Genomic DNA, 27,629 nt, shown 5'->3' with positions numbered 1-27,629 from the left:
TGGCTTGAAGTGGTTTCCACCATCTAGTGGGTTCACAGTCCTTATTTTACCATTCTTCGGGTGTGGGGACAAGGGGGTGATGGGGGACATGGGGTGATTGGGGGTGCAGAAGGGCGGGATCTGGCGGGGAGGGATGCAGAGGGATAGGATAAGGGGTGGGCGCTGTGGGCGGGGTGTAAAGAAACAGGATCGGGGCTGGATGGGGCCAGGAGCGGAGCTTCCCTCCACGTGCTCCGCCCGCAGCCGTACCTTTGGGAGCCGAGGTCTTCCAAAAGCGCATGCGCACCCGCTCCCCCACCCGCCTCGGGCGCGCGGTGAGTCGGCGCAGGATTAATGGCAGGCGGCGGCCGGGCCGCCAGGTCTCGCGAGATGCGGCCCTCTCGCGCAGGGGGCGGGGCGTGCGGGCCTTCGTGTATCGGTTGAATGTCTCAGCGTTCGGACAGGCCCGGTCGGGCAGCACGTGGGGAGCGCGCGGCTGGCGGGGAGCGGCCGGGGTGGGGGCAGGGCACGGAGCGCACGGGGGCTCTGCACCGGGGGCGGCGAGCACCGGACGCATCGTGAGTACCTGGAGCCGGGCCGGGGCGGTCGCGTTCCCCGGGGGATGCGTGGCTGGGTCCGGCCGGGCGCCTCGCTCCCCGCTGGGGGCGGCGGACGGGCTGAGCGGCTGTGTTGGGTGGGCGAGAGCTGCTGTGGCAGGGCGGCCCCCTTCCTCCCCCTTGCCCCGAGCGCTGCCGGGCTGCTCTTGGGGTCACCCCTTTCGCGCTCTGCTGACAGACGGACAGGCAGCTCCCTCCTCCGGTCTGGGGTCTCCCCTTGCCTGCTCTGCTGCTAGCCGGCCCACCCACCCCCTGCCTGGGTCGCCCTTTCCCTCCTGGCCCACGGAGGCCACAAAGACCCCATTGCCCCCTTCCTTGTGTGCTGCCGGACGGACAGCTCCCTCCTGTCCGGGGTCACCCTGTTCCTGCTGTCTCGTTTGGTGCCTGCCTGTCCTTTCCCCGTATGGGGTCACCCTTTCCCTGCTGCTCCGTGGCTGCTGGACAGACAGCCTCGCTGCCCGGCTGCCCTCTCCCCACGGTTCCCTTGGGACCCCTCTCCCCACTCTGCTTTCCGACTCTGCTGTCCCCTCGCCACTGGTAGCAGTGCAGGCCCCTGGAGCTCCAGGCTCTTGGTTTGTTGCTCATGCGTCCCTGGTTGGGCTGGGAAACTTTTTCCTCCCTGGTTTCTCTGCAGAAGTGTGATCAGTCATGGGTGGCCAGCATGGTGTTCGTTGTAGACCTGAGAAGGAAGTTTGAGAGGTCATCAAGGGGTTATTAAATGGTTTTCCTTCCCTGTTGTAACCTGTTTTTCTAACCCCTGTACTATAAGTGGGGAGTGGTTCCTCCCAAACCTCTCTGGTCCATGTGTTGGTTACTGGGCTTTTCCTCCTTGGAAGTACGTGTAGCGGGTACTTGCTTTGCCCTTGTAAGTGAGGTAGGAGGTAGTATGACCGCATAGTGTATTGGTGCTGTGAATTAATTGTCTGGGATAAGTTTCCTATCCAGGTGGCTGGGTTGTTGGTGCATCTGGTTGTATTATTGCTAACTGACTTTATTTCGCTCTGTGGGGGGGGGATGATATGATGTCTTATATGAACAGCTCCGTAACTGGTTGTGTGTGTAGTGACCCCCGTAAGCTTTACTCTTTAGGGACCTTCTAGTGGCATTGCACACCTGCAACTGTGAAAGGAGCTGCCCAGGCTACTTGAAAAGATCTTAATGACAGGGACTTCTGCAAAGTCCCAGCCTTTGTCTCTAGCAGTTAGAGGGAGTCAGAATGTTTTCTGGTCTATTGGGGTTTGCAAAGAAATGGCCTGAACTGCTTTTTTTTTTCCCTCAAGGTCATTCTCCCTCATATAGATTTACTCTTTCAAAGGTCACGTATACCCAGAGTGAACTGGTAGCATTCTTCAGGAAGCAGCCTGAGCTCCACAGTAGGCCTAGCTTGCCGAGGCCTCAGTAGTTTGCTCCTTGTTGAAAACAACTAGTGTAAGTCACTCCTTGCTCCTCTTAAGTGGTAACTTTGCTCAACTTCATGTTGCTGAGTCTATGCACTTGGTTTGGCCTTCTTTGATTGTGGATCAGCTCCCTGTACTTGTTTCAACCTGAAAAGGAGCGCTTCTGGGTCTCCCTGCGCAGCCTGATTTAGGGAAAGTGAGTGCCTAGGCAGGCATGTACGTGCTGCTGTTGTGGTACATGTAATAACCCAGCCATCTGGCTTATTGGCACTTAAATTAGGAGAGCTAATCAGTGTGCAGTCCCCATCAGGTCTTGCTTAGTGTGGCTTTGTCAATGGCTGCTGATCAATAGCTTTCAGATTGGACCCTTTGAGGAAAAGAAGCTGATCTTCCCTGGGAGGAGTCAGTGTTTGCAAATCCAGTGAGAGCTGCACTAGCCCTGAGCACATGGAGAAACTTCCCAGGGAAAGCAAAACAACAGTTTCTTTTAAACTGATCGCTGCGGAAAGAAACCAGTAGTGAAATCCTGACCCCATTGAAGTTGGTGATAAACTTCCCTTTGGATTCCATAGTCAGGGTTTACCCTCTGGTCTGCTTGAGAACTCCTCTATACGTGAGTAATACATAGTATGGACTTCTTTAACCTATTGCAGAGCTTTTACAGTTCCTTGTAAGGCAGCTGAAAGTGGTGGCATAAACTACATTAGTCTCTGATCTGCAAAATGGATGGGAAGGTAATTGATGGGCATTAGCAGAGGTGTCAGCTGCCTTGTCTGCTGATTTCCCTAACAATACATAAATCTATTTCTGTATTACAGAGAAGCTTTTAAATTTTCCACTATTGGCATCTGTTTACGACTGTCTACCTGGCTTAACTCCACTAAGGTCCTAGCTCTCAGTGGTTTTGTTGGGGACATACTAGGTATTGGCTTGCAGAAAACCACTGGTCCACGGACTCTGAGCGTCACTGCTTGATGTGATTTCATGTGGTTTGGGAGTCAAGTTGCAGCAGCTTAAAAACGGAAGTGAAGGGTAGCATAAATGTTAGGTGTGGATTTACCAGTGCTGGTGGAAGCCTGTCTCTTTTGTTTGTACAGCACCTAGCATAATGGAGGCCTGGTAAGCATTGCCAAAGAAATCAAACTATAATTGGTTGACTCTTCTCATACTTATAAACTGGATAGATTTTTGTATAAGACCAATGTGTAGCTAAAAGATGCCTTGAGCAAGAGAGGAATTCTAGTGTATATCATACAGGTTGAACCTCTCTAATCCAGAACTCTCATCTGACATATTGCATAATCCAACATGATTTTAGTTAGCTGGATGGCCACTTATCATGGATGTGGCCATGTTTCCCGTAGTCACATCAAGTTTGTTCCAGGCACCTGTCCTGGCTCTGTGTTCTGTGCTGCTGTTCATCTCTTATTTAGCCCTAAATGACTTCTAAGAGTGAGGCAGCAGGGGTGGTGTTGGTAATGCTGCTAGACAATATGACCACCCACGGGCTGGCAAATTGTCTTGCATGACACTGGTCAGGTCTCGAGGGTGCCAGATTAGAGAGGTTCAACCTGTAGCACAGTCCATTGATATTTTATTAGCCATTTTGCCTTGTTTCTTTTAACTCGCAAGTGAAAAATACAAACTGGAGTTTTTCCAGTGTCTGCATAAGCTTTGAACAGGTAGACTTGTGCCTTGAATGGTAAACGCTCACGGCAGTTTTGCAAAGTGCAGAAGGAAGACAGTAGGGAAGATAAGGTCTCTGCAGGATGTGTAGTTGGCAATCTCTATTCTCCTTCCCTTCACCAGCCAACCCATCCATACAACCATGAAATAGAGAAGGATCCGTTTGCTGTACTGCAGGCCATATTGTTAAAGAATCAAGGACAAGTATACACTTGTCCTTGACTCTTAGTCAGCTAATTATAGTTTGTTTACTCTGGTAATGCCTACAGGGCCCCCATTACGCTAGGTGCTGTACAAACAAAAGACAGGCTTTCATCTGTATGTGTGTGTGCTTTGACTTTCAGCTTTTCTAAGACTGGGATTGACTCGCGCTGCCACTCCAGCGCCTCTTTGGTGATACCAGAGTGCTGCGAACTTTGTCTGAGGGAGAAAGGACTTGTTCCTGAGGAAGGTGGCAGGGAGAGACGCTGACCTCACATTTCTCCTGTTTGTTTTGTGTCTGTGAATGATCTACAGAGTTACAGCCCCAAGAGAAATGGGAAAGGGAGCATGTGAGCTGGTGCAGCATGGCACAGTGACTGCAGGAGAATAGCATGCCTTTGCCTCAGTAGCAGAAGTTTTTTTGCTGGTTAGACTTAGGGTTGGGAGTTCTGAGGACACGTCCGCAGTCATGTAGAGCTGTGGTGGGCAACCTGCAGCCCATGGGTCCCCCTCCCCCATGTGCTTTTTGCATGCCAGCGCACCACAGCCCCACACTTCCTCTGCCTTCCCTCCACACTTTCAGAGGAGTTGTGAATTTCCTGATTGGCACTGTCTCCCTGTTCCTCCCCCTTCCCTTCCAGAGCTAGAACTCCATGAATCAGCTGTTTGTGAGGTTCCAGCTCTGGGGGGAGAGGGAAAAGAGGGGACTGAGTGTGAATCAGGCAATTCATGTGCTCCCAAAGTGCTAGGAGAGGGGGAAGAGCAGGTGAGTGCAGGGCTCTCCTTCCCCAGTGCACGAGAGATGCAGGGAGGGAGGCAGCCAGTCAGTGGAACCCCAGGGGGCCACCAGTTGAACTCCAGGGCCCACAGGCTGTTACAGCCCCTGGAGATGAAGGAGGGACACTCATGCAGCCCACCCCCTATGGTTTCCTATCCCTGCTCCAGAGCCTGTAATGTGGTAGGAAATGTCTGCAGCAGAAGGGGTTTTTCTGTCACTGTAGGTAAGCCCCCTCTCTGAATGGCAGTGTAATTCTCCCATTGACTTAGCTGTGTCTGCATCATCTGGGTTTAGGTTGACAGAAGTACAGGAATTTTTCACACCTGAGTGGTGTAGCTATGTTGACCTAACTTTTAAGGGTGGGCCAGGCCTTCATTGTGTTTGTGGCTCTGTTACTAGGTTACTGTGATCCTTGAGCAAATGAATGTCTTTTCTTCTGAGCTGTCTGTATAATGGGCGCAATACTTACCTTGTAGGTTGAATTCAAGTTTGCTTTTAGAGCCTTCCATGAAATGGTTTTAGACATTAGTGTTAGTTTAGTCTTAAAAATGGACTGGTGCCACCCTGAAGCCTATGTATAAATTCATTAACTGTGGCTTAATTCTTGACCAGCTGGCCTGCATTTAAGTGCCGTTCTCATGTGCTGTGAGCTGTACAGAATTAAAAATGTTTTGGTAGGTCATAAGGCTCAAAACCCAGACGGGAGCCCACACAGTGGGTTATGTGCTGAGCTTGCTAAAGCGATGGGTTCATAATTTCAGAAGTGTGATACCTGAATTGGAGTATATGTAAATGGGGTGATAAATCTTGTGTGGTTGTATGTTTCCTTGGGGTAACTGCCGGGCCCTTACACTGGTCCGTGTTCATTGCTTACAAGAGTGTATGATTATCAGAGGGGTAGCCATGTTAGTCTGGATCTGTAACAGCAACGAAGGGTCCTGTGGCACCTTATAGACTAACAGAAAAGTTTTGAGCATGAGCTTTTGTGAGCACAGATCAAGAGCGTATGAGTATTTTGTGCTTGGGACATGCCTAGAATAGCGGTTGTATGGGTCAGAACAGGGCATCTGCATCCCTCCATGAACACAAACTAGTCTTCTGGCTCCTAGGCTGTCCTCTCGGTGGAGTCCTGCATCTCTCTCCCTCTTCTGGCTAGGGTTTTTTCAGGCTGCTCAGTTCACTGCCTAGAAGACTGTGATATTGTCAGCAGATAGACTGCCTTAAACAAGCCCACATTTCTTTCTCTCTCAAACTCGCGAACAGCATGATTGCCAGCAGTTCTAAGACACCACACACCCCTTTCTAAGCAAACACATTCAGTCTTAAGGTGACATCATGGCAAAGGAAACAGCTTCAAAACAAAAGAAGCAGGTGGGCTGAAAAGCTTACCGGAGGTCACTCCAGTTCCAGCCTTGTGTCTTGGCAAGTGTGTGTTCTTCCAAAACCCTCCCCTCTGGGTTGGCCTGAAGAAGGTTCTCCCTGTTTGCTGCAACAGAAGAATGTCTAGGAGCAGGTTAAATTTAGGCTGTTTGTCCCCTAGGGAAAAAAGAAGTCCTCTGTCTCTGGAGAATCTTGTAGTTGGAACCAGTGTGTGTGAGCCTGTGCGGTGGGTGAGGCTTCTCTGGACGTGTTATAACCTGAGCAGATTTGCTTAATCACCACCCACTCTTTTTAGCTCCTATAGGGCTCTAATCACCCTCCCTGGCCAACAATGAAATTTACTGGAAGATCTCCCAGAGGTATTGCTGGAAACTGATGCATCTGTTCTACTGTCATCTCCTCTTGGCTACATATTTTAAAATATGGGTTGATGTCTCTAATTCGGCACCCTCAGGACCTCACTGGTCCTACATGAGAGAATTTGCCAGGTTGTGGGAGGTAGTATTGTCTAACGGTATTCCCCACACTTCCAATGTTTAGTAGGCTCTGAAAAAAGACATTTTAGGGATAAATTACAGTGAAATAACAGCACAGAACACCCACAGTCCACCTCTTCCCACCCCCATTCCAACCCTTCATCCAAACCACCTCCCCCGAACAGCATGCCCGGGAGATGATGGAGCAGAGTGGGGGTGTGGCTGGGTTTGCTCTGCTGCTGCAAGTGAGTGTGGGGGTGGGCACAGCTCTGGGCCTGCCCCCAACAGCTGCTTCCCACAGGGGTCCCACAACCCTTGAGCACTGCCTCCCCCGAACAGCATGAGAGCCAGGACTGAGGGCTGGAAACCAACTTTATGGGACCACAGGAAACTTGGCAACACCCATGATAAGTCTCAATATTTAAGACACAAAAGGAGGCAAATCAGCTGAGCACATGGTTTAAATCGTGATGGGGACTTTCTGAGTCGCTATAGGGGCTCGTCTGCATACTTGGCTCAGTCTAATTCTTGACCTTCCCCCCCACCCCTCCACTCTCTGATTTGCTCACCTTGATTATCTTTTTCTGATTTGTCCTCCTTGCTTACTGTTTTTGGTTCTCTGTGTCTTAAATATTGAGTCTGTTCTGGTCTGGCTATGGTCTGAAGAAGTGGGTCTGTCCCACGAAAGCTCACCTAATAAACTATTTTGCTAGTCTTTGAAGTGCTACTTGACTGCTTTTCTTGGGTCATGTTTTCTTTAGTCCTTTTTGTTGCCGTTTGTCCACATTTTTCCTGAAATACGATGACCAGAACTGGACACAGTACTCCAGTAGAGGCCTCATTGGGACAGAATAGAGTGGAAGAATTGCTACTTGTGTCTTGCTTACAGTCCCCTGATAATATATCCCAGAATGACGTTTGTCTGTTTGCAGTAGTGTTACACTATTGACTCATGTTTAGCTTGTGAGTGACTATAACAGCCCCTCCTGCTGCCCTTTTTGCAGCCTTCCTTCCTGGGTGGTTATTTTCCATTTTGTATTCTGAGCATCTGACTGTTCCTTCCTAAGGTGCTTATTGAATTTCACCCTGTCGGCTTCAAATTGTTTTTCCAGTTTATTTGGAAGGATAAAACATTCAGAAGTGTCGCTGGAGGCACCTTTTGAAAAGGTTACCCTAAGATGCTTCATTCCCATGAAAAGTGACTTCAGGGGCCTTTTGTCTTAAATGGGGTGTGTTATTTACAAGAATGTTTATCTGCTGCTATCATCCTCGTGTGTTTCTCTGGCGTGAACCACTTATCAAGTATTTTAAATCATTGTGCTCCAAACTCCTGGCTAAAGAGACTTGTACTGAATCCTGAGGAACTCTTGACCATCTCCAGTAGTAGTGATGTGATTGATTAGACTTCAAGCATTAATTTCTAGACTTAGTATTAATAACTGGTGGTCTAACTCAGGGGTCGGCAGTCTGCAGCTCCGGAGGTGTGTGCAGCTCTTTAAGGAGTCATTTGCAGCTCCGAATGCTACCACTGCTGACTCCTCTGTGGATCTGTACTGTGACCCCTGAAAAGAGCCCCCTGGGCAAGGCCTGGCCACAGAGCTCACCTCAGGCAGGCTCCCCACTTGCCTGGCAGGTTGCTGACCGTGGGATGCAAGAGAAGTCCAGGGTGGTATACGTGGCCAAGCTGCACGCAGCTCTTTGAGCAGTAAAATGCTTGGAGACGTGGGAGTGCTCTTCACGTGACCTGCCCCAGGACTGTCTTGTATTCGCATGCATAGCAGCTCTTGAAGTATTGTGTTTTGTAATCGAATTTGAAAAAAAGGCTCTTGTTGCTCTTTTGGTTGCAGACCCCCCAGCCTAACTGTAATCCGTCTGACGCCTCTCGATAACCCAGCCAATTACAATTCCACAAGTGACCAGTAATATTAGGTGCCTGTTTTAAGAGACTTCACAGCCACCTTGTTTTCACGGTGAGGCCCTTGGAACTTGCTTTATGTGGGAAGCGTGGAAATAGAGATGGCGCAAATGGCTGGTTACTTCTGAAAACGTCTACTGACTTACTTACGCATTTTTGACGGCGATTGGGCACAAAAAATCCAGCCCTGCTTGGACCTGATGTACATTCTGCTTAAATTTTCACTGCCATAGCAAACTTTCCTGCCTGGGAGACCAATACACTTGCAGCCTCTTGCAGGGAAGCTGCTCGCTTCTAAGTTGTCCTCCTCTCCATCGTTCAGTCTCTTTGTGATACGCGCTGGTGTTGGGTTCCCAGCCTGCAGGAGTACCACACACTGACGTTTACACTTATGTTTTCACAAGCACTTGGTGGTGTCTTCTTTCTCCTCTTTGCATTTTCTTGCAGCTCAGCTTTCCAGAAGCAAAATGCCCTGGTTCGGCTTCTCAGTAGGTTCAGTTTAGCCATCGTTTCAAAGGGCTCTTTATCGAGTACGTTTGTTTGGTAAGTCTGGATGTTGCTCGAGGCAGATCCTGCTCTTTCAGCAGCGTTGCTGCTCGTGATTGAGTCCTGTAGCTGTCCTTCTCAACATTGGGTGCGTGTCTGAGGAGCGTCTTCTCTGCTCTCTGGATATTGGTTGTGCTGTATGCATTCTCCTCTGTCACTTCTGGGCTTCAGGCTTTATGTGTGTGGTAAAGGCAGAGTGCACTGCGCAGAAAGGGTGCGTCTTTCTAAATTGGGGGTGGGGGAAAGTGAGCCTGTTTCCTGCCCAGACCCACATTCTGTTGGTGGAAACTGATTCAATAGACAGGGGTTTGACTTCCTTCCATGTTGAAATCAGTCTGGTTTGGGCACCACGTTTCAAGAAAGAGGTAGAGAAATTGGAGAAGGCTCAGAGAAGAGCAACCAGCATAATTAAAGGCCTAGAGAACATGAGCTATGAGGGAGGATGGAAAGAATTGGGCTGCTCTAGTTTAGAAAAGAGAAGACCGACAGGGGGACATGGTAGCAGTTTATAAGTACGTAAAAGAGTGTCACAAGGAGGAAGGAGAAGAATTGATGTTCTGAGCCTCTGAGGACAGGGCAAGAAGCAATGGGCTTAAACTGCAGCAAGGGAGGTTTAGGTTGGACCTTAGGAAAAACAGCCGGTCAGGGTGGTTAAACACTGGAGTAAATTGCTTAGGGAAGTTGTGGAATATCCATCACTGGAGATATTTAAGAGCAGGTTAGATAGACATCCGTCAAGGGTGATCTATATGTTTTTTGGTCCTGCTGTGAGGGCAGGGGACCTTGTGGACTTGGTGACCTCTCGAGGTTCCTTCTGGTTCGAGTGTTCGATGATTCTCATGTTTATAAACTTAAACGTTTAAGTTGAGTCCCTGTCCAACCCAGTATCCATCAGAGTCAGCAGCAGCGTTTAGGCGATGGAGCAGGAGTAAGTCGAATGCATCAGTACTGGGAACTGAATAGTCTCCAGGCTGAGTGGAACTGCCCTGGAGAGAGGACGTGAGTGACAGATTTTAGAAATAGTTTCTGTCTTAGAGTTGCCAGCAATACTGGTAAAACAACATTTTAAAAAAAAAAAAAAAAAAAAAAAAAGCAAGTCAAGCACAGTACAACTCCCTGAATCTCTTGCAAAGCAGTTGTAACATGGACTTAAGCCATCCGTCTGTATAACTATGTTACTTGGGGTGTGAAAAATCTGCGTGGAAAATGCCGTGTCAGCAAGGAACTCTGGCTTCTTGGGGAGATGGATTAACTATACCATTATTGGTTGAACTCCCTTGTCCAGTAGCATCTGCATCCAGCATGATTTTAGTAAGCTGGACGACCACTTAACATTGGTGTGACTAAGTTTCCTGTGGTTCCATAAAGGTTGTTTCCAGCCACCAGTCGTGGCTCTGTGTTCTGTGCTCGTCTGCCCTGCAAACGCTGCATTGGTGCAGCTACTCTGATGCAGTTGAGCTGCTGAAGCGCTTTAATGGAGTGACTCTAAGATCCATGTTCCGCCTCCCAAAACTGGTGTTCTCTGGTCTGGCAACATCCGGAGTCCAGCAGGACCGTGGGCGTTACAGGACCAGAGAGCCCTGGGTCATGTGGATGTTAGGAGAGGAGCCTGGTGTGTGCCAGGAACCAGGATGGAGTTGAAGTCAGTGTCTGGAGCTACAGCTGGCAGCCTGGCTGGGGCTGCAGCTGTCCTCTGCAGGGTCAGCAGCCCAGTCAAATCTGGATCAGGGCCAGCACAGGCCAGGTTGGAGGTAAGTGATGTGGGTGTGTGTTAGAGGCGGGGGGAGGCCAGTATGGCAAGGAGCTGCAAGTCGGGAAAGGCAGCGCTGGTGGGGGCCAGAGAGACCTCCCTTCATCTGACAGATTCCCTCAGCCAGTAGTGATCAGGTTCAGAGGGTGTCGGACAAGGGAGGTGCAACCTGTAGCAGATGGGTTGATGTAGGTATTCCATCTCCAGAAGACCCAATAGCTGTGCTCGTGGGAGAAGCTTTCCCACAGGCACAGAGCTGCTTGCACAGAGAGCTGAGGTCGGTATGACTGTCCCTGAGTGTGTGTTGCGTTTTATGTTTTTGTTTGTGTTTTTTTTGTGTTGCTTTTTTCACCACCCAAGTGAAGTGTATAATAGACCTGGTCTCAGCCAAGTGGAAACAGTGTTCTGCCTAACTCGCCACAGGGCTTTTATATGAAGTGTACGCTGCTTAGCTCGAAACAAAGTCACTGGCAGATGAATGCCCACATTTGCTGGATGTGGTACGTGTGTGGGGGGTGTTTCAACAAAGTACAGTTTCAGCCTCTCTCGTTGGGCATCCTCAGGACCTGACCAGTGCCGGCTGAGAAACTTTGCCAGACCATGGGAGGTCAATATTGTCTAGCAGCATTACCAACACTTCCACTGCTGACTGGGCTCTGAGAAGACATTTGGGGTAAATTACACCTAAATAGCAGCACAGAACACGGGGAGCCAGTCCTGGTGGCTGGAAGCAAACTTTATGGGGCTGTGGGAAACTTGGCCGTAAGTCATGGTCTGGCAAACTAGTCATGCTGGCCCACAGGTGTTGCTGGATGAGAGAGGTTCAAACTGTGTCTTTGATTCATATCTGTAAAAGGAGTTTGTTAGCCTAACTGCCACACTAGCTCTGGCTCATACACTGAGAAGTTATCTATATTGCCCTCTCCTGTGACTGCCAGAATTCAGTGAGTCACCAGCAGAGTAAAGTGAAGGAACTGTAAAAGCCAATGGAGCTGCCTGAGGAGAGAGGATAAAAGAGGGACCTAGCAAGAAAGCATTGGGAAAGTAATCCAGTCTGTAGGGCTGGAGGGAGCCTGGTGGCACGAGAGGGCTGACGTAAATTAGTATGTGAACTGTGCCGTTATTGTGTAGTGGGCGAATTCCAATCCTTGACGGGGGTTACATCCACACAATAGCAGCTCATGCTGTGTGGTAGCAAGTAAGCGGTTGAAAGGGTTAATATTTGGTTTGCAGCTGGCAAAGATGTTGGCTGCAGCTGGGCTGGTGCCTCCCTGGGAGGGATCACTTTCAGATGTCTGTAGAGAAACCGCTTTCAGCTCATCTGCTCAGGCTCCAAAGTGGTGTGCACCCCCTGCAGAGCAGCAGCACTTCTGCAGATCTCTAGGGCCTTGCCTGCCCCATGGGCGCTACGACAATGTGGCTGCTTGTTGCAGTGGTACTTTGTAAAGTCACTAAGAGTCCTACTTACAACAGCTTCACTAATAAATCAGTGAAGATCCAGAACGTTGTCGTATAGGTGGTGGTTGGTAGCACTAGCTTGTCTCTGGCTAACCCGCAGTCAGCATGGCTTTGAGCAAGCTCTCGGCTGGTTGGAGCAAGGCAGGGTGAAGCTGAGCTCTTGCCTCACATGCCAATGCATGCCCGTCTTGGTATGTGTACTGCGGACTAAAACAATGGGCCGGTGGGATGAAGGAGACCAGTTTTGAATGGGAGAGGGCCATTCTACAACTGATTCTGTGATCTGCGGTTCGGAGAGAAGGCTTAATTCAAGGTGGCATTGCAGCCTGAATCCAGGGACCCTACCAATTCCCACGTTACCACCTCACCCTTCCTTTGATTGCCTGCCAGCCATTTTCTCATGCGGTCCTGCCTGTGTAGGAGTGTTTACCCTTCGCTATTTAGCCTTCCTTAGTGGGTAGGTGCCTCTAAAAGTATTAGGCTTGGGGTCAGCAACCAAAATAGTGAATTTGATAAAAACGCAATAATTGAAAAGCTGCAATGCATGTAAATATAAGAAGGTACTTCATGAAGAACGTCAAGCCATGTGACCCCTATTGTAAGAACAGCACAAACAATGATTTGTAATGCGGTACATGTTTACTTCAAGACACTCACAAACTTTTTACATAGTCTATTTCCTCACATTTTCATGTGTGTTTGTACCACTGTCTTCCTGACTTCTGTTCCCAAACTCACTTTAATTATGCCAGGTTTACTTCATGTTTTGTTTTCCTTTCTTAAAACACAAGTTGCCCTTCACAGCAGGAATGTCACCAGCTTCCTTTGCCTTTTCAAAATCAAGACTCTGTTACCAACACGATCAATACACAGATACGGTATCATATCCCACAGTGCACTGTGCACGTTAAAGGAGGGGTGATCCAGTGCGGGAGATTACATACCCTTTGCTGTTTAGATACAAATGGGGCTCATTGTTGGGCTTTGACATGCACTGTTTATTGAAAACAATCAGGAGGGGTTTTTTACTTTGCAATTATAGTGTTGGGAGCCACAGAGAAGTCCTTAAAGAGCCACAGGTTGCAGGTGCCTGGGTTAGGCAGTACTTCCTGTAAGAAATGAAATATGTGGGTGGGTCCTTCCAGCCATGCAGCTACCTTGGGGAACTGGAGGAAGGGTTGGTATAAATGCCTAGTTCCATCTCTTGCTTTGATCTTCCTGGGGAGCTGTGATGGTCCAGTACTGAGGAAGGGCTGGGCTGTAGCTTTTCTGATGACTTCTTTCTACTAGTTATTCTTGGCTTCATTTACTCTGAGCAACTGTTGGAGGGACGGAAGGCCCCTCAGTCAGATTTTGTCATCGGCCCTATATGCCACACAGCACATGCTCTGCTGTTCCTACCAGCTATTTTTAGTGTGGAAAATTTCAAGAGCCCGCATGAGCCAGTGAAGTGTGACTGTGCCAGGCCTGCCCAGCACTCCTTCTCCTCCAACGCTGCGGAAGTAAGCAATAATGTAATCATGCGGTTTAGAGGGAGACAGCGTCTCCTTGGGAATGAAACATGGGATTCCCTCGGGAGATCGGCATTCCGTCTCCTACTCTGTAGCTGACACCCTCCCCGCCCGTGCTAACTCCCATAAATGTTGTGACAGAGAGAGCTGTGAGTGCATACGCGTGAGGCAGAGAATGAACACGGTAGCAGTTCTCCCGAGTCTTATTCCAAAAAGTCTGCAGTTCTTCAGCCTCCTGCGGGACACGTTTTAAAAACAAACCCTTTGTAAAGTTGGTGGTGGCTGCTTAAGGGGAGCTTTGAAGATCACTTGGGGTCAACTTTTTTCTGGGTTTCTTTCTCAAACTTATCTGAATTCTCTGGCCTGCCTATAAACTGGGTCCTGTAAACTTTTCAAGCCATATAAGGATGTGTGTACCGAGGGTTGGTTGTTCTGGCTTGGGAGCAGGCCAGCCTAAATCATGGATCACGTCTGAGACCCCAATGCAAGCAAGTGGAATGAGTTTGTGGTCTTCTACTTTAAGGTAGGACAGTGTTTGTTAGCACGTACTGTGCCCAACCCCTATAGTCCTAACCCCAGCAAAGCCACTCCTCCACCGAGGGGGTTAAAAGTGGATTGCTTGCGTATCACTGCAGGGCAAACTAAATTCAGGACACCACGTGCTTCCTTTGCTGTCTATTTAAGGTGCATTTGTTGGTGTCACTGTCACCTGGCCAGCTCTGTGTTTAAGTGCTTGTTTCACTTTTGCGTCAAGCCGGTGCCTTTTCTACCATCCTCTAGACTAGGAGAACTTGGGACCCTCGTTACTGTGATTTGAACCCTGTGCCAGTCAGTGACTCTCACTGAAACTAAAGACCTAACTAAACTGCACAGATTCCCACGGAACATTGCTGAAGCAATAGTCCCGACCATGAATGGAAAAATTATCAAAGAGCTAAGTTCCTGTGTCACTGAAATGATGAAAACATTAATGGACCATTCCACAATGCTTATATTTTAGCTGCCGTGAGCCCAGCATGTTTCCCTGCAGCTGTTGCTACTGTCGCAAAATAGTGCAGAATGGCCAGGCGCTCATTTAAGCACTTAGGCGGTTAGTGTCACATCAGGGGAAATGGGCTGATGGGGCAGTCCGTTTAATCAGGAAGGCTCACTGGGGACGTACTTATGCAAGTCTATGTAATAGGGCTGTAATTTAAGTTTGTGGTACACCCAGGAGACAGTTTGTGTGGTGGTTCTGCATTAATTATAAAGCACAATTTAAGCATGCAGCGAATGAACTTCAGAGACGGGCGACAGTGCACAACTGCTGTACAGCAGAGGCTTAGCTTTTCTTAAGAGTATGGAGGTTTTATCCTTTCCACGTAAAAGGTGCATGGAAAAAATAAAACCTCAAACTTAATTTTATTGTGTGTGTGGTTTTTTTTAAATTCTTGAAGCCAGCAGAACATGAATCTACAGCTTGAAAAGATTTAGTAGGAACGTCGTCTTCAGCAGAGTAGTTCCTGCTAATTAAGCAGTGCTGGAAGCTGGGGCATTTTTTATTTCCTCTCAAGTTTGTAGCTGAAATCAAGCAGGTACAGTACATGCAGCTTGTTCTCCAAAAGAATCTGAGGTCGTTGATGGAAGCACTCACCGCAGCGGCTTGATGTTGCGGAGATGTTACTGGGCTGTTTAATTGTCATTTATGGTTCGAGTGGTTTGGAAGTTTTTCAGGGGGGGAAAAAGGCACTTAGAGCTGATAATAATAACATCTCAACTGCGGAGGCAAAGAAAGGTTGTACAGTAGGCAAATCCAAGTGAAATCCTAACCACTCTCCAATGTTGAGCCCGGATAAAGAAGTTCTCAATGTAACTTCATGAGAGGGAAAGTGGTTAAAGCAATTTAGTCCAGGAGTTCCAAAAGCGATGAGTGATTTTTTTTTTTTTTTTTTTGGCTGCCTTCTTTTGCTATTTCAAGAGAACCTGGTTAGCACCCAACAGTATGTGAGCACATGATAACTTTAATGTGTTTATCACCTTAGCCCTGCTCTGTGTTTTTAAAAAAAAAAAAAAAAAAAAAAAAAAATGAGGCCCCTTTCAAGCATCTTAACTCTCGAATCACTAGCATGGGGGGAAAAAAATCTGGTCCTGGTGCTTACATAAACACCAAACCTCTTTTCTAGTTCAACATGAGACTGAGCAGGGCCAGTAGGGACTGCCTTGGCATTTTCCTCTTCCTTAGTTCAAGAAAGCACGTGATTCTAAAAATGAAATATCTCACCAGTTCTTAAGCGGCACCAAATTCCTTTGCAGCCAGCTGTGAAATTTAGTCCCTGTAAACCCAGTGTTTATTTGTCATTTGTTGATAGAGGCTTCTAGGTAAAAGTTCGTAATGCATAAGCACAGCCATGGACACCCTGGCTTGCTCGGAGCAAGATGTAAAACGAACACGCCATCGCAAGGCTCTGCAGCTAGGCTGTATTGTTGTAACGGACAATGGCATAGCCAGCTTCCATGTGCCAGCTGCAAGGCTGTAGGTTTTTGTCTGTTAAGGAAAGGCATGTCCTCCCTGCCTTTTTATAGCTTGCACAGTGCTGGCAGAGCAACGCCTGGACAGTCCAAGCATGTGGCAGGAGTTCCTCTTTGGAGCATAAGTGTCTTTGGCCTGAGGTCAGTGAGGCCTTGAATCAGAAAGTGAAGCAAAGGAGAAAGTGGAGGTTCAACTTTCCAGAAAATCAGAGGACTCCAAACAGCTGCACTTCCAGCAAAACTGCACCCAAACAGTAGAATTGCCTCTGTTTGAAGACTCATTCTCAGGTCTTTAGCAATATGTCCCACTCCACTGAAATGCTCACTGACAGGTTTCTGTGTATTTGGGTTCCTGATGTCTGCTTTTTGTCCATTCTTCGGACAAGTGATTGTCCAGTCTGCAACATATACATGGTAGGCGGCATTGCTGGCCCATGTTGGCATATATAACATTGGTTGAGGCACAGGAGTATGAGCCTCTGATCTTGTAATTAGCATGGTTAGGTCCAGTGATGGTATCTAAATAGGTGGACAAAGTTGGCAACAGGGTTTGTTGCAAGGAAAGGTTCCCCAATTAGTATTACTGTGGTGTGGCCTGTGGCTGCTAGTGAGAATTTTCCTGAGGTTAGCTGGTTGTCTGCAGGCAAGAACAGGCCTCTTGCCCAGAGCCTCTAAGAGTGTAGTGTCATGTTCGAGTATAGGTTGTAGGTTGTTGATGTGCTGGATGGGTTTGAGCTGGGGACTATAGGTAATGACAAGTGGCCCTACAGTTTACCCCATTACAGGGGAGGAGAGGTGACCTAAACCTTGTGGGACAGATCAAGGCAAGCCACAGGCTGAATTTGTGCTGTGGGCCCTGCCTGGAAGCTCTGGGAACAGTGAAGGGAAGCTCTGCCTTGCAGACCCCACACCCCCATCTTCCGCCGCGCCCCATCAGTCAGACTGGGGTGACAGTAGAGGGGAGTGAGGTGAGCTGTCTCTTCTGCTTCTCAGTTGGGGGCCACTTCTGTGAGGCTCAAGTGTGCGTGGCCCACAACTGGTGGTCAGTGGCATTGTTCCCGCTAACAGTTGTCATCCATGTGCAGAATAAATTTATGTGCACCAAGGCATGTTTAAATGTGTACCACCAACAAACTAATCTGACTGGGCAGCATATGAATCTCTTGAGCAGGTGTACAGCTTACAGGGAACTCTGTGTGGCCCCGATGTGCAAAAGGTTCCCCACCACTGGTTTAAGGCATGTGCTAAAGACAGTGTTTTGTTATTACAGCATTATATAATTGAAATTTCATCTACCCAGCTACCCTTTTGAAATACCACTAGTTGGTCCCCCTTTCCCATAATTTTTGGGTTATTTCTCAGTCATTAACTTAAACAGTCATTCTTGTTTCATGGCCTAAAATAGCTACGCTAAAGTCCTGCAGGCCTCAGCCCGCAGTTTTTCAGTTTTCCTTACTCGTGTCTATACATAGTTCCTCTAAATCCATTTTATACTTTAACAATCCTACAAATCGACTGATTAACATACAATGAATATCCAGTAAACTCTTTCATATCTGGCATTCTTTCATCCGGAACTCTCAAATGATCAGCATTTTAACCATACATAAAATTGTGTTATGCTTTTCGTAAGTACAGTATCATGAAAGTAAATACAAATGAACACAGTAAATACAGTATAAGTTTACAGTGTACAGTAGTATTGCTGTTAATAAAGTACTCTGCATACATTTTTGTTTAATATCTAATCTTGTTTTTCTTTAGCATTATGCACTGCTAGGTATACCTCTCTTATCCATAATATTTGAATACCCAGTAACCTCCCAGTCCGGGGGCTGCTGAGTATGAAAGCGTTTACTGTATATAAGCCTGGATCATTATAACATCACACAGTTGATGGATACTAAACCAAAACAGGCTACATCTTAAAGTAGGCTGAGGCTGTCAATTTGTGGCACTTTGGGGCCACCAAACCGCTACAAGTTGAACCTCCCTAATCTGGCACATTCCGGACCTGACTGGTGCTGGACAAGAGAACTTGCTGGACCACAGGAGGTCAGTATTGTCCAGCAGCATTACCAACACTTCCTTTGCTTACTTGTCTCTTAAAAGATGGGGGGTAAATAGCTAAATAACAGCACAGAACACAGAGAGCCAGAATTAGTTGCTGGAAATAAACTTCATGGGAAATTTGGCTGCACCCATGCTAAGTGGTCATCCAGCTCACTAAAATCATTCTGGATTATGGATATTGCCAGATTAGAGAGGTTTAACCAGTACCAGCTAGCAGCAGCTCTTGCTTCTGCTTTAAACCAGTGGACAGACTGTGTCTTATTGCCAAAACTCAACCAGTGGGCTTGCAGACTGGACATCTTGATGGTGTTCCTTGCTGGAGAAATCCCTACCTAAATGTGCTTCTCTTTCCATGCCTCTTCGTTAATGATAAAAAGACTAACTTGGACAAAAGTCAGGAATCACTTCGTCATGGGAAGAATTCTGTGCTTCCAGGAGGTGTATGTGGCTTATGCCTGTTCTGAGGCTCGGGGGTGAACTAGGGACGCTGGGGCCTTGGTTTTTGTCTCTTTAAATCAGTCTCATGACACTAATGTAACTATATATAGCAGGTACATTTGAAAGAAGAAAAGATCAGTCATGTCCTCAGCCTAATCTCAGGGTAGATCCACGTACACAGAGGAAGATGGACCTGCTGGCGGTCAATCTTTTGGAGTGTGATTTTTAGCGTGCCTAGTGGGGGGGATGCTAAATCGAATTGTCATAGTGCCACCATTGACCTCGGTATTTCTGACAGTTGTGAGGAATAAGGGAAGTCAACAGGAGAGCTTCTCCTGTCCATCTCCCACTGTGTGGACGGCAGCAATAACTGATTTTAGATACGTCGACCCCAGCTATGCAGTTGTCACCGCTGGGTTTGTGTTGCTAAAATAGATGATTTGATCTCCTAGGGTAGACCCTGCCTTGCTCCTTGTTGAGACAAGCTGCTGAAACTGCCCTTTGCTTCCCCCAGTTCCCTGCCTTCAAATTTTAACCTCCAAAGCATCAGTTCTTCAGGGGCAGGGAGACTTATTTCCTGCTAATTTATTCCTAAACCAGGCTGTAACCAGATGTGTGAAGGAGCGTATCCTAGTGACACACAGGAAATCTCCTTTTGTTTTTGTTTTTAGTTACACCTTGTGCTGTGGTAGCTGAGCTCTGGCTCATCAGCAAGCAGGCCAGTCTCATGGGAGCCCTAGGGCAGTGTTTGTTGATCTTTATTTGTAAAGTACCCCTTTAAAAACAAACACCCGCGCATGTACCCACACACACACAACCTACAGTTTCAGGTGCACATTTTTTGCCTACCATTGCAACGCATTTATTTAATGAACTTAGTCACAATGGGTTGGTTGAAAGAAATTGCCTGTGGGCAATAAACTTGGTATTAGACTTAAAATTGTGCAAAGAGGATATATAAAAATAAAGATGGAACATAAAATAAGTCCATTATTCGTAAAAAAGGTCGAGAAACACAGTTAACGTATGCTCTGGAAGAGCTCTGCGTATCCCCAGGGGTGCATGTACCCCTGCTTGAAAATCACCTTAAGGCATCTTATTTGGGCATTTTTGATGTTGGCTCTTGCTGTAGCAAGCAGAGGCCCCATCAGTGAGATGTAGCTTCCTGCTGAACCTCTATTTCTAAAGTTATTGTGCGACAGCCCGTTGAGAGCCTGAGGTGGTGGTGTTGGAAGTGTGGGTGGCAGAACTAGAAGCTGTTCTAGGACAGGGTTTCTCAATCCTTTTATGAATTACCTCTTACTTTTTTGAAAAAAAGTACCCCCAGACTTCTCTCACCTACCCTTCAGTGTACGTGTACCACCGGTTGAGATACATGATCTTAGGGTAAACTGAGGTCTTGGAACAAAGGCCATTCCACCTTTCCAGATTACTATACTCATTTCAGGAGTCAGATTTGTTTTGCCTACCACCAAGTTACACCTCACTTAAAACCTACTTACTTACAAAAACATGCGAAACTGTCACAGATCACTACTGAAAACTTAGACTCCCTACAGTCTCATTATCAACTAAATGAATTGGAATAGAAATATTGTACTTATATTTCAGCCTAAGGCATGTGGCACAGTAGAAGCAAGTGTGAAAGAACTTTCAGATTGTACTGACTTTACTAGCATTTTTATGCAGCCTGTTGTAAAACTAGGCCAATATCTAGCTGAGTTGATGTACCCCTGGAAGACCTCAATGTATCCCCAAAGGATACATATACCCCTGGCTGAGAGACGCTGCTCTGTGATATAAGGGTTTTTTCCTTTTCTAGCTAGATAATTTGCCTTTTGTTTGTCGGTGACCTAGCAGTCTGAGATGAAGTATATGTTAATTTCCTGCAGAAAAGACGTTGGTCTGACCCAGCTTGGAGACTGTTCCTCTTAGCAGTCTTGTCTTTGGTAGTGCTCAGGACCCAGTGCTCCAGACAAATGTGTGTGATACCCACTTGAGGAAAGAACCTGTCCTTAGAAAACCCGAAACTGCGCTGGAGGTGGGTTTGAGTTCTAAAGCCTGGGAGTCTGTACCCCTCGTGGAACTCTTGTTTCTGAGCTATGGGTTTAACCCAGGGAGGGGGAACCTACAGCTGGTGGGCTGGATCTAGCCTGCAGGTTGCCTGATTCTAAACCTGGGGCTTGGGGGTGTCCCCCCCCCCCAGCATCAGCCCAAGCGTGGGGGCCTACGGCTGAACAGCTGCAGTCAGGCAAACCGAGGCTATACCTGGTGAGGGGAGAAAGTAGCTCTGCATGGTGCTGCTCCCTGTGCCCCCCAGCTGGAGGCTTTTCTCCTGCTGCTCTGATTGGACAAAATAGCAGCCAATCAGAGCAGTGGGGCAGCAGTCCCTTGGAGCAACAGGGGACACAGCCACATGTATTCCAAGGGAGCTGTGCCAGATAAGTACCTTCCCATCACCTACATCCTTCATCCCGCTCCTGCCCAGACCCAGCCTGCTTCCTGGCAGCCCCTTCCCACACTGAACCCCTCACTTTTGGCCCACAAAATCTTCTAGCCCTGGTCCCCCAAGTTCTGGAGTTGGCGTGCAAGGGCAATGAAGGGACCGTGTTCTCCCCCGCCCCCCCCAGTGGAGAACTGTGCACACCAATGAGATTTTTTTTTGCTTCTCACTTGTGTGGGCCGCCAGTTGATTTTTCTGTGGGTCATTAGCCCCCCACCCTGGAAAGGTTCCCCACCCCCTACTATATCCCTTTTCCACTGTACGTCTGGAGGTTCCTGTTGGCCAGGCTGATCTACTGGTAGGACCAAGTTCTTAACCTCCTCGACAGAGCATAGCTTCTCGGTTGAGAGCGTGGACTGGGTTGGTGGCCTTCGTTCCACGTTTGGAAATCCAGTGGTTAGAAAGGCTTGTTTATTGAATATTTTAAAGAAGTTAGTGTTAAGATCTGTGTGACTCTACCTCCTTCAAGGGTCATAGTAGTCCTGAAATGCTTAGCTTCCAGTAGGCTGCCCATGTAGCAATCGCTGCTTTTCAGAGTCACTCTGGAAACTGGGTTCTAGAATCGGTCAAACCAGTATTCCCCTTGCTACCCCAGGCTTTCTGTAGTCTCTCAGGGGTTATCTGTGGGCTGGAATCCTAGTGCCTGTATCCACGAATCTTAATTTCTTCTGTCTAAGCCATTCAGACACAAAGGTTGGGTTTCTGAGCCCGTATGACTCTTGCTTGTTTGGAGCCAGTCCCATGCAGCCAGTGTTGCCTGTAACTTTTTCCATCCATGGGCAAAGTAACTTTTTTATGTGCACCAAGGCACATGGGTGTGCACCACTAGCAGAAACCCATGAACGGATTCTGGCGACTGGGCTCTCAGCTAATCAGCTGGGCAGCACCCGACTCTCTCCTGAGTGGCCACCCAAGTGCTCAGCTTGCAGGGAACCATGCCCATGACTACTAATGTCTGACCTTCTGCTACAAGGCAGTGTAACTTGCCCTGGTCCATTTTGATGACACCACTGTCTGCCCAAAGTCACACTTGACTCCTGTGATAGGTCCTACTTCTCTTGTGGGTGGCTTTTTCTAAAATAAACCCCACCCCTTGCCATAATTAAAACTGAACTGATTGACTTGTGTCAGTACTTTCATTTTATATCTGTATCCTTCAGGCAAAGATCCAGTGATACACAGAAGGGCAGGGAAGGAGGAGTGTCGGTCTTGCTCAACCTGAAAATCAGCTGGTTAGCCCAAGAAGGGGGAGGACTTGTACCTTTTTGGCAATGCCAGATGTGCAGAATGACAGGGGTTGATGTCCCACATCCTCAGGCAGGTGGGGGAACTGGGTGTAGCTAATGGGTATGTGAGTGTGGTACTTCCACCTCCAGTGAATATAACCATGTCCTAAGCAATGGTACTAACCTCTCAGTTGAGGGGCTGGGTTGCCCCTTCTTAATGGCTGTGTTGTGTGTTTTGGACCTGGCTTTCAGTTCAGAACGCTGAGCTTTGCCGAGGAATACCGAGCCGTGTCGTCGGGTTCGGGTCCCACTTGGGGTTGGTGAAGCACAGCCACTCTTTCTGTACCTTTAAAATGTACAGGGAAACAACTTGGGTCAGTGCCACTCTCTTTTGTTCTTGCTGAAGTGCAGAACTCAAGTTTGTGTGTCTAAGCAGCCATGTGTTTCGACAGTACAAATGAGAATAGTCACTTGTATGCCCCTGTTTCCTGGAATTAATATTTCAGCGGTGTATTGATGGATAGGCATGTTCACTGTGAACCTACACAGACCCTAGAGCTTCAACACTTCTGCACTCTGTGGTTTTTTTTTGACAGCAGCTTCTCAGCAGACGGCAGACCTGAGGTGTGCTTGGTGGGAATGGGAAATGGAGACCAGAGAAGGCAGAGTGGGACAAAGTACTAGACAAGAGGCAAGGACAGAGTTTGGAAGCAGTGGCTGTGATAGTCAACTAAGTGCATTTTTCTGGAAATGTTATTCAAGTCAACTAGCCACACTCAACCAGACAAATAGCCACCTGTGGCCAGCCTGTTGGATACCACGGATCTAGTACATGCTGGCTTTTGGTATTAAATAGCTGGCACCCTCTCACAACGCCCTACCTCCTAATTTTGGTTTGTCTTACAGCGGTTCTGGGAGGTGCAGTGTGAGATTACAGCCTTAGTTGCAGCAGATGCTCATAGCAAGACAGACCCTGCCCTCAGGAGCCTGTGGCTTAAATAGACAAGCCATGAAGGCAGGCAGAAGCACAAAGAGGTGGAGTAACTTGCCCATGGTGACTAAGTCAGCCAGTGGCAGATGCTAAAACAGAGTCCAGATCTCCAGACTGAGTCCAGGGCCCTATGCACTAGACCAGGAGTCTTCAACCAGTGTGCAAGGAGAACTGTCCAAGGGTGCTGTAAAAGGTCGTTATTCCCCCTTGCTGTGACACTTTGCAGAGTCACTGTGGGGGGAGGAAATGAATGACCCTGCACCAGCTGTGGCTCAAGCAGCAAGGCTGCCCGAGTCCCAGCTGGTGTGGGGTTCTCAGTTCTTCACTCCCTCCCCCTTAGCCTGGTGGCTCTTTGCAGAGCCACCATGAGGGGAAATGCTGACCCTGCAGGACCCTATTCGCACTGGGAGGCAGCTGAAATGCTGCTTCCCTACCCAAACTAACTAGTGGGCAGCCCAACCCCACTCCTTATGTACCCGTGTTTCCTGGAATTAATATTTCAGCTTTCCCATTGATGGATAGGTGTGTTGGTTGTGAACTTGCTCAGAGATGGTGGCTTCAACATTTCCACACTCAGTGCTTTTTTCACAGCAGCTTCTAAAGCGGAGGGAGGCAGGGAGCCTGTTGATTTCTATGCCATGTGCTAGCTCCAAAGGGCCAGCAGGGAGAGGCACCTGCTTTCAGTGGTTACTCGTTTGCTCACTGTCCTTAACAAGGCACTGAGCAAACTTCAAAAATGTGTCTGTTCCTGCTGTCTAAGCCCATGTAGGCTGTGCTGGATCTGAAACATGAATGCATTTGATCTTTGTTTAAGCTTGGCTGCACAACTGTGTGGCAAACCTCTCTAGTAAGACTATAGCTATAGTAAATGTAAGTACACCTGATGTTAATGTGCAATCGATTTAAACTGGGGCGGGGGGGGGGAAGTAGGTGTGCTGTGGAATTTTGTCTTGTGTGTCATGTTACTAAAAGGTTGGGACCCCCTGCTCTAGACCACACTGATGTAGCTGACAGAAGTGCTTTACTTTTGATGGAAGTAGCTAGTGATTTGGGAAGAGAGAGAGGTTTCATTGTACTTAAAGCAGTCAGGGCAACTAGCTAGATTTGGCAACTTACAATTGAGGAAGGTATAAAACTTTGATACGCCCCGCCCCCATCTCTCCTCCCCATGCAATTTCCCTGTAGATCTTCTCTCTTTCTTAGGAATTATATTGTTTATTTTTAATGCTAGTTGCACCTTTCTCTCTTTTCCCCTCTCTAGGTATAATTGCTGAGGCTCCTTACAATGGCTTTACGCTTCCGCACTTTCTTTCCATTCGCCTTTCCCGGAGTGCTGGCACTGATCGGTTGGTGGTGGTTTTTTTCTCGGAAAAAGGAGCGTGTCAGCAATCACGACAGGCAAGCATTGGCTGGCGTGGAGGACCAGAGGACTGAACCTCTGTCCAGAGAAGAAGTAAGTGCTGCTAAAGATCTACCTGTGCCTTCACAAGAGGACTGTCCAGAGAACAAAACCTTAACTTCCCAGCTGTCTGTAGGGTTGTTAACACCATCCTCTCTGGCATGTGACGCTCAACAGAAATTAAACTCCTCCAGGGATGGCCGCACCACAGCAGTAACGACCGTTGAATCGGGCACGTTTGAGGACGACAGTGACAAACTGGAAGCAGCAGCGCTTCAGGAGGAAACCGGGTCCCTTGCACAAGTATCTCCCCCACCAGCCCCGAAGAGTGCAAGATGCTGTGACGACACTGTGGTTGTCTCCAAACCAGAGTCAACTTTCAGTGGAATCCCAGACCAGCAGCCATGGTTGTGTTCAGTGGTAGAGTCGGTCCGGGAGTCTTTGGGAAAGACGCGGGAAAGTGACTCAGAAGTGACGCACGACTCTTTGGAGAATTCATCTAAGGATGCTGGCTGCCTGCCAGCCCTTGGCTCTGAACCAGAGGACTCTGCTGTGCCCCAGCCTGCCGTTCTAGATGAAGAGGATAGTAAGAAAGTGGAAAGCCCTGTCCTAGGGCAGGGCGAGTTGATGATTGAGAAGATGGTGAATAACGGTGTAGAGTCTGCCTGCTCTGATCTGTCAGGGGAAGAAGAGATGTCTCAGTTGACCAACCATACTGTGCCTAAATGTCAGGGAAGAGAAGAGAAGTGCTACAGGGACGCGCAGTTGAAGGGAGATAGTTTGGAAAGAGATCGAATCGGAGGAATGAGTTTGGACAAAGAGGAAGTTCAGAAAATTGAGCAAGTAGCGATACAGATTATTTCCAAAGTCATCTTAGCAGCTACGGAGGAAGTACTGTCTAATTCAGTAAGCGACGTGTCCAACAGGCTCTGTCAAGTCACGGTCAGTCGGGTTGACAGAGCGCTGGAGCGAGAGAGCGTTTCATCCGACGATGAAACTGGCAGAGGGAACGAAATGGTTACCACAGAGAATGTTACGACACCCGCTCCCCTGGTGGAAGAGAAACTCAGTCGTTACACGTCTTATTCCAGCTGTTTGAAATATGGGCGCTTAGCTAACCCTGCACAGGGAGACCCGACGGACCGTCGACCAAAGGCATCCGCGCACAGTGACGCCCAGGGAGATAACCGGACTTTGGTTACAAACCGTGGAGAGTCCTTAGATGAATCACACGCAGGAACAGAGGATTCTGGCTGCAGCGCGTGCACATCTGAAGATGGGGCAGGTGTGGAGGATCCCCTGCAAAGCACAGCCCTCTCTCTGTCAGGCCAGCCTTCAGACTTGCTGAGCATGTCTGAAATCCAGGACGCTTCTGCCAAGCAGAACGTGGCACAGACCCCTATATTAGGGGAAGACAAAGTGCCGTATAGCAATGGGGTGCTGCAAGGGGACAGTGCGGACCTGAGACACGAGAAGCACTGGACGGCAGAGACAGACGCAGATCACTCAGGAGGTAAGGGTTCAGATCGCCTCAAGAACCTAACACACAACAGATGGGGGGAGGGTACACTCGTAGAGCACTGAAAGGTCCTGCTTGGAAGATGTCACCCCAGCTCTCATCACACGTCAGTGGGCATGTTCATTGATACAGGTCGAACCTCTTATTTGGCACCCTCCTGACCTGACTGGTGTTGGGCAAGAGAATTTGCTGGACCACAGGCGATCCATCTTGTCTAGCAGCATTACCAGCACTTCCACTGCTGACTGGGCTTTTAGAAGACATTTAGGGGTAGATTACAGCTAAGTAACAGTGCAGAACACTGAGAGCCAGGACTGCTGGTTGGAAACAAATGTTGTGAGACTGTGGGAAACTTGTCCCCACCCATTAAGTGGTCATCCGGCTAGGTACAGTCATGCTGCTGGACAAGGGAAGTTCAACTTGTACACCAAACACGCAAGGCAGCATAGCAGCTTCTTTGTTCTGCCCCTTCCCAGGTCAGGCCACAGATCTGATACTCAGGATCACTGTCTGCCTGGGGGATCTCCTTTCAGATGTTCAGAGCAAGGTTCGGCTGTGACAGGGCGGATTTCGGTTATGGCACACAGGAGCAGGAAGCAATAATGGCACTTTTTAATCCAGTGCTCTCCCACCACCCTTACGGAGTGGGCGCGGGGTCTGAGGAGGAGGTTGGGTGCAGGAGGGAACTCGGTATAAGGGCCTGGGGTGCCCCAGGACATGTGGGGTGGAGGGGAGAGGGTAGTGCTGAAGTCAGGGTGTTCCCCTGCCTGTTCCCCATCCCTTTAGAGCAGGGATTGGGGAGATGGAGACAAACAGCAGAGCTGCTCCAGTCTGAAGCATGGATGGAAAGCGACTCACTCAGGAGTGCGGAGCAGGGGAGGGGGGAGACCACACAGCAGGACAGATTCCCTTAAAGAGACAGAGGGCGGCTTCTCTCCAAAACGCACCCAGCAGCAGCCCACGTGCACGCAGTGTTACACATGCCCAGTCTGTGCCGCGCACACGACCACTGTCACACATGCTGTGGCACACAATCGGCATCAGTCTGACTCTGTGTTCCTTTCACGTTCACTCTCTGTAGCCCCCAGAGCCGGCCCATGACCAGTTCCAAAACTTACAGACTCTGTGAAAATTATTGCCCACTCCTGTTCTGGGCCACGGTTCGTTCTGCAGTTGGAGTTGGCGGCTGCTGTGAATGTTCAGCCTCTTTTGTCTATAACTAACTCCCTCACCCTAATAGTGCCGGGGTGCCTGTCCTGCTGCTATGTATTGGTGTAC

At 48.4% G+C, this 27,629-nt stretch overlaps 1 protein-coding gene across 1 annotated transcript in view; it reads left to right on the top strand.

Moving 5' to 3' along the window:
• Window positions 1-429: 429 nt before the first annotated feature.
• Window positions 430-27,629, top strand: part of AKAP1 (A-kinase anchoring protein 1) — a 51,687-nt gene continuing 24,487 nt past the window's right edge. The window contains exons 1-2 of the mRNA XM_075013597.1: window positions 430-557; window positions 24,695-26,345. Coding sequence (XP_074869698.1) covers window positions 24,719-26,345 — 1,627 coding nt within the window. The 5' untranslated portion in view covers window positions 430-557; window positions 24,695-24,718. The remainder of the gene's footprint in view (window positions 558-24,694; window positions 26,346-27,629) is intronic.

The sequence above is a fragment of the Carettochelys insculpta genome, chromosome 19, assembly GCF_033958435.1.
Source record: "Carettochelys insculpta isolate YL-2023 chromosome 19, ASM3395843v1, whole genome shotgun sequence".
NCBI lineage: Eukaryota > Metazoa > Chordata > Testudines > Carettochelyidae > Carettochelys > Carettochelys insculpta.
This window is presented reverse-complemented; position numbering and strand designations above follow the sequence as displayed.